Below are 6,000 nucleotides of genomic sequence, written 5' to 3'. Positions count from 1 at the left end.
GCGCCACAAGTCCTGACCCGAGAACGGATGCGGAGGATACAGAAGTAACAGATGAGGACTCCGAAGAGGAGGTGGTTTTACTGCCAGGCGTCGTCTCCTGGTGTTGGTTCACCTCCACGTTAATTCCACCACAACTCACGCTTATCCTGCTGTGGCTAGTGGTGCCAGAGCCGTCCGTAGAGCCATTTTTATTACAATCAGACTCTTTCTTTTCATCCCTTTCCCCACATTTCCCGTCCGATGGCATAGGGGAGGCTGAAGTGCTGGAGCTGGGGCTGCCTGTCCGCGGTGTAAACGGCTGGCAGGTGGCGCTCGGCACTCGGAAACCAGACTTCTCTCCGCCTGAAACGCCCGAAGACGAGTCCTTCTTATCTGAAGGCTTAGAATAAGGTTTGAAGCTAGATTTGTCATCCACACCAATGTCACTCAGTTTCAAAGGGCCCGATTTAGATTCCTTCTCACTAGATCCATTTGAGGTTACGGAGGATAATTTGGAGGAGGGTGGCGGGTCCGGTTTGCCGATCTGAGAGCAGGTCTGCGCCAGCAGAGCCAGCGGACTTTTCTTGGCATCTAGCTGCAAAGAAGAAAATAAAAAGATTGATAAATACTATTAATACGCATATCTGCAGCTTTGTTTTGAGTACAGTCCCGGGGGCGAACGTTTAATCGGGATATTCCTTGGTGTTTTAAAGCGAATATATAGGTGTAATTATTTATTTAGAGGTCTTTCTTGAACAAAACTACACAAAAAAATAATCCAAAAAATAAACCAAACACATATATGTGTTACATACATATCTATATATAAATAACCGCTTTAAACGCTGGAGCCACACTTGGAACAGGACAGGCGATTTCAGAGAATAAGAGGAACAGACTCCCAGGACGTTTTCACACGAAACAGCATTCCCTAAAAACAAATTCAATCCACGCTTACCTCTATAGGACTGACAGGGGTCGAAGGCAAAGGCTGCAGATACTCCGGGTGCAAAATGTGTCCCGACCGTGCGGTAAGCATTTTCAAGACCTTGATGGGAAGACGGTTCGCTTGCCGTAGTGGATCAGACGGAGGTGCGGAGTGGAGAAAAGGCTTGTTGACGTTCGCTGAGCCTCTATTCCGAGAACTGCTGCTTTCCCACGCTACACAAATATCACTATTTTTTAAGGCAGACGCCGAGGGCGATGTGATCATGTCCCAATTGTCAAGAAATGTAGTGACGCTGCTTTCCACAGATTCATTAAGAAAGATTTGGGTGGAGAGGAAAAAAAAGCACCGAGCCTCTCTGCCGTGGGGTGGGGTGAGAAAAAGAATCGGAAAACGCTTCAATAATCGGTAATCCTGGTAGTAACGGAGCAAAAGGCGCGGCAGCTGGAAGGAGACGGTGCGAGGTTATCGCAGATCCGTGTCTGCGTCTTGCACCATGAGCGCTGCGCCTGTGTGTGCGTCTGTGTGCAGGTCCTCGCTCTGTACTCCCGAAGTACGAACTGGTAGAAATTTTCACTTCAAAAGCAGCTGAATTAGTCCGAGATTAAAGCCTTTGCCGCCTTCCAATCAAATGGGACCCTGAGGTGATTGGAGGGTCAAGGGGATGTGACGTTCTCCTCTTTGTAAGCGCCTCTATTTTGACAGCTCGGGGGAGGAGATAGCGTTAAATATATTGGTTAATGTGAACGCTTACAAGTTAGAGAAACAAATAGTGGCGATAAGGACACAACAGCGTGCAGAAGAGTAAATAACACCATAAAAGAACGATCCATACACTTATTATGTTTAACAATCATGAAACATAGTCGCTCTACTCTGGATCATCCATTTATCTGATCTAATATTTGATATATTCAAGTTTTGTTCAGGGGCGAGGGGATAAATGGGACTCAGTTTATTCGTCCTGTTTTCAGTGGATATTTAAATTATTTACTTAATGTTCACTACACATTGATTTTAATCTAGATTTCAGAAGGGATGATTCTTCACTGGTTTCCATGAGCACTTTCATATATTTCTAACCTTTTTCTTCTTCATTAAAAGCTTTTAAAGTGTCCATCATAAAATCATTATCACATCTGATTCTGTCGTTACATTAACAAGTGTTTTTGTTCGTTTTCCTCCGACTGTTCGCAACCTGAGAGACGCACAAAGTTCGCGCATTTTACGACCGTCCGCCACTGGGACTGCTTTCCACCGGTAACCATAAAACCAACCACTTCAGCTCGAATTCCCTAAACAGACAAGCGTTGACAGGAATAGACCAATGTAGTGATGGAGGGATGTGAATGTCACATGTTTTCAGTATAATATACACCGCCCTTCTATTTCTATCTCCACCCCTCCGTCAAGTGTCAATTCTGCTCCACCGCAATCAATCAGTTATTTGTCAGAGGCTGTCAATCCACTGCTTGATTTATGTCAGCTATTGTGGCTGATTACATGCCAGTGCGACTGCGGGAAAAGAACAAGGGGGGGGGGAGAGAAAGGGAGAGACAGGGAGACATTCTGCAAGAGACACCCAAGATTTCAGAGGAAATAAATTGATTCTCGTGTCAAGGTTTAATTTTTAAGATGCATCGACGGTAGCCAACAAGCCCGCGTTGACGTGGGAGGGTATCAGAGTCAAAGCCGTTGATTTCACTCCATATCAGCCACTTATTAAATAAAATCGGCAACTTTTGGAGTTCTTCGTAAAACTTATCGGTGGTGGTATACACGATGAAACTTTAATAAGTTGCAGTTCAGCTCTTGATTTCCACGGAGAAGCTTTTGGTTTTTAATAGTGTTAAACGGCTTTTTGCTATAATCGGTGGATCACGGAGCAAAGAAAGAGCGGTAGGGGGGGAAGAAAGAAAAAAAAACACGTGCTCTATCGAAAATGCACGAAGTAAACAAATGGATAGAAAATCCTGGGTTTAAAAAAAAATTACACACACAAAACGGAAAGTTAAATAAACAGTGCAGGGATGTAGAATTCATATTCCCATTATCTATCTATATGTATAGCCTCTATTCTTTCTTGGATAGCATGGACGCAGTATAACTATTTACAAGATTTAATAATAATTCAAATGTGTAACAACCCGGTCACACACTGCGGTCTCTCAAAACAGAACCATGTCCATTATTTTAGGGAGGGGGGGCTAAACGCATCTGCCATTGTGTTGTTAAAACCTGTCATCTGCCTCGGGCACACTGTCATCTGCAACAAGAACAACAAAGACGACTGAAAAAAAAGAGAGAAAGAAATCCAGACAGTTTATATTGATGTCAGCTCGATTTTATTTACATACAATGGAAATGATTTATTTTCTTTAACGGGCAGAAACGCGGACCGGGAGAAAGAAAAGAAGAGAAATGGTCTGTCAGGCCGTTGAGAAAAGAAGTTTAAAATGCCTTGAACTATTCACCGCTGAGATGGCTAATCAGTATTGAGGCTGCGGGGCAATCGGGCAGCTTTTCAATGTGGTTTTCCTTTCATCTAAATCGGGATGGAGGCGCTCAATTAAAAGCCTATCAGTTTGTAAGTAAATCAACGCCTATCAAAGTTGTCACATCAAACAAAACGATTATTATTGCAACCCGCCTCTGCCATTAATCTCTTTCTGTGGTAATCTGCTTGACAGGTCAACACGGAGAGCAAGAAAACCTGGAGTGGACAGTCAAGGCTGCAAAATATTTTATTTATTTTTACTGAATTGTATTTTTTTTTTTTTGAGAAAAATAAAAATGCAAAATAAAAAAAACATTTTTTTCGAGTCCCATATTTTTTAAATTAGTTACATTTTGGAGTGAATATAATAAAACGTTTACAGAGCAAACTTGCAAAAGACTAATAAAAAAAAAAAGACAGATAGGAAAAAAGTTTTTACCTTATAGGCCCACAACTTTGTTAATGGTGCACTAATAAAGAAATTAATAACTATCTTCTCTATCTTGTCTACATATCTCATGCAATATAAATAGATGTCGACTTCTAAATAAGACATGTTGTTCTCAGCGTAATATGTGTGTTTCTAAGAGAGGGAGGAAGGAAAAAGTCCAAGTAAGCGGATCTCTATTTCTACGAATGTTCTCAGTCTTCTTTTTTTTCTTTCTTGCAGAAAAGAAGAGGGGGGACGTTTCACAATATGCAAAGATGTGTGATTGATAACAGGCTTGGTATTTTCTGCAAGGGATGTCAGTCCGTGACACAATATGTGAGTTATTAGGGCAAAGAAGGGCAACCATAAATTTTCACTGTCAGGCGAAAACCCTCTTTATTGTCCCTATGACGAATGGGCTTCTGCACCAGACACCAAAATACTCGGCATTCCTCTTAAATGGGAACACATTTTTGCGACCATAATTCATGATATTTAAATAGAAAGTTTTAATATCCCCCATATATTTCATAACACTGACATGTTTATGAATCACTCCGCATGCAAATACAACCATTTACATCTCGCGAGGAAATACTTTATGTTGGACTTGTAGGATTACAGAGCCGACTTGTTGTGATGAAGCGAGGAAGAACACATTTCATTATTAGGGCTGATTTATGCAGCCAAACTAAATATGAAATATATAATTAAACAACTTTCCTAAATGCGTATCTTCAGTTTTTTTTAAGGCTATGGTGTAAACGCTACTTTATTTTGGGCCTATATACAAACTGCTTGGGAGCTATTCACGACGTTACCATAAAGTTATTAATTTCATTTTAGACCGTTTGCCGTTTATTATTTATAAATATATTCTAGCAATAATTAAAGTGTACAAAGACAGCAACAGAGAGGCACAGAATCTCCGCGTAGCAGTAATATAAAAGAAGATGTGGACTGGCCAGGATAGCAGACTATTAAAACTATTAAAGTACATGCATGAAGTAGATTTGTTTCCCCTCTAAAACTCCGTGGAAGGACAGGATTACAGGAAAGTCCGTGACACGACATTACCTGGAATCATTGCCTACTAAGCTCCGATGTAAAACGTCAGAGAGGTAAAAACGATTAAAAAAAACATCAACAACAGTGTAACGACATTAAGACGTAGTCCTTGTGTCTAAAAGAAACCCTGTTTGGAATTACTCAAACACAACCACTCAATACACTGTCGAAGTGAAGCAAGGAACACAGCGAGGACCGAAGCCATGCAGACTCTCCCTCGCTCACTCTCTCTCCGGGAGAGCGGCGGGGAGAGAGTGAGCTTTTCCGCGTGTGGGAGGTCTTAGGTGACGTCACAAAACATGCAGCAGGCAAGCTGGCTGAGCAATGTGCAATGAACAGCAGCAGGCCTATGGCGCTCACAAACTTTCTAATGTCTCTAAACAGTGAACCACTGTGACCCACAAGTAAGCAGGACTGCGACATACCTCATTAAAGCAGTCAGCTTACTTGTTGCCAAAGCTTCAACTAGAGCAGGACAAACACAGCACTGTGGTGGGAACGTCAGTCTTTGACTGCACATACAAAATTAAGGACTGATAGCCTGTAAGAAAAGTATATAGTTTTTGTTAATAACAAGTAAGTATATATTTAGAATATATATAATATCCCATCCATAATAATCACGTTTAAATGATCCAGAAAAGAATATTTGACCACAAGAGGATGCATGACTACACTGCATCTGAAAAAGTGGCTTGACAAAACTAGCACGGTTCAAAACTAGTATAAAAGATATGTGGTTGTAAGTATTTTGTAAGAAACAAACCTTAATTACTTAGCACAAAGTTATTAGCAGCTTTTATACAGATATACAAGATACCTACATCAGATAATTTATTAGGTACATCTTGCTAGTATATGGTTAGACCCTGTTTTCTCTTCAGAACTGCTTAAATTCTTTGTTGGATAGGCGATGGAAACACTGCTCGAGGATTTTGGTCCAAATAGAAAGCATCACACAGTTCCTGCATATTTGTCAGCTGCATATTCATGATGCAAATCTGCCCTTCCACCACATCCCAAAGCTGCTCTACTTGATTGTGATCTGGTGATTGTGGAGGCCACGTATGTACAGTGAAC

At 41.2% G+C, this 6,000-nt stretch overlaps 1 protein-coding gene and 1 long non-coding RNA gene across 2 annotated transcripts in view; one reads left to right on the top strand and one right to left on the bottom strand.

Annotated features, from left to right (window-relative positions):
- Positions 1 to 1,525, bottom strand: part of znf503 (zinc finger protein 503) — a 2,875-nt gene extending 1,350 nt beyond the window's left edge. The window contains exons 1-2 of the mRNA XM_026190779.2: positions 938 to 1,525; positions 1 to 574 (exon numbers count right to left, since the gene is read on the bottom strand). The exon at positions 1 to 574 is cut by the window's left edge and continues 1,350 nt beyond it. Coding sequence (XP_026046564.1) covers positions 1 to 574; positions 938 to 1,192 — 829 coding nt within the window. The 5' untranslated portion in view covers positions 1,193 to 1,525. The remainder of the gene's footprint in view (positions 575 to 937) is intronic.
- Positions 1,526 to 3,147: 1,622 nt separating this feature from the next.
- Positions 3,148 to 3,735, top strand: LOC145419568 (uncharacterized). Its single transcript, XR_013900860.1, has 2 exons — positions 3,148 to 3,512; positions 3,616 to 3,735. It is a non-coding gene; the product is annotated as an uncharacterized LOC145419568 (long non-coding RNA).
- Positions 3,736 to 6,000: the final 2,265 nt, after the last annotated feature.

This window comes from Astatotilapia calliptera, chromosome 13, assembly GCF_964374335.1.
Source record: "Astatotilapia calliptera chromosome 13, fAstCal68.1, whole genome shotgun sequence".
Lineage (NCBI taxonomy): Eukaryota > Metazoa > Chordata > Actinopteri > Cichliformes > Cichlidae > Astatotilapia > Astatotilapia calliptera.
Note: the sequence above shows the minus strand (reverse complement) of the source record. Positions and strands in the feature narration are given on the sequence as shown.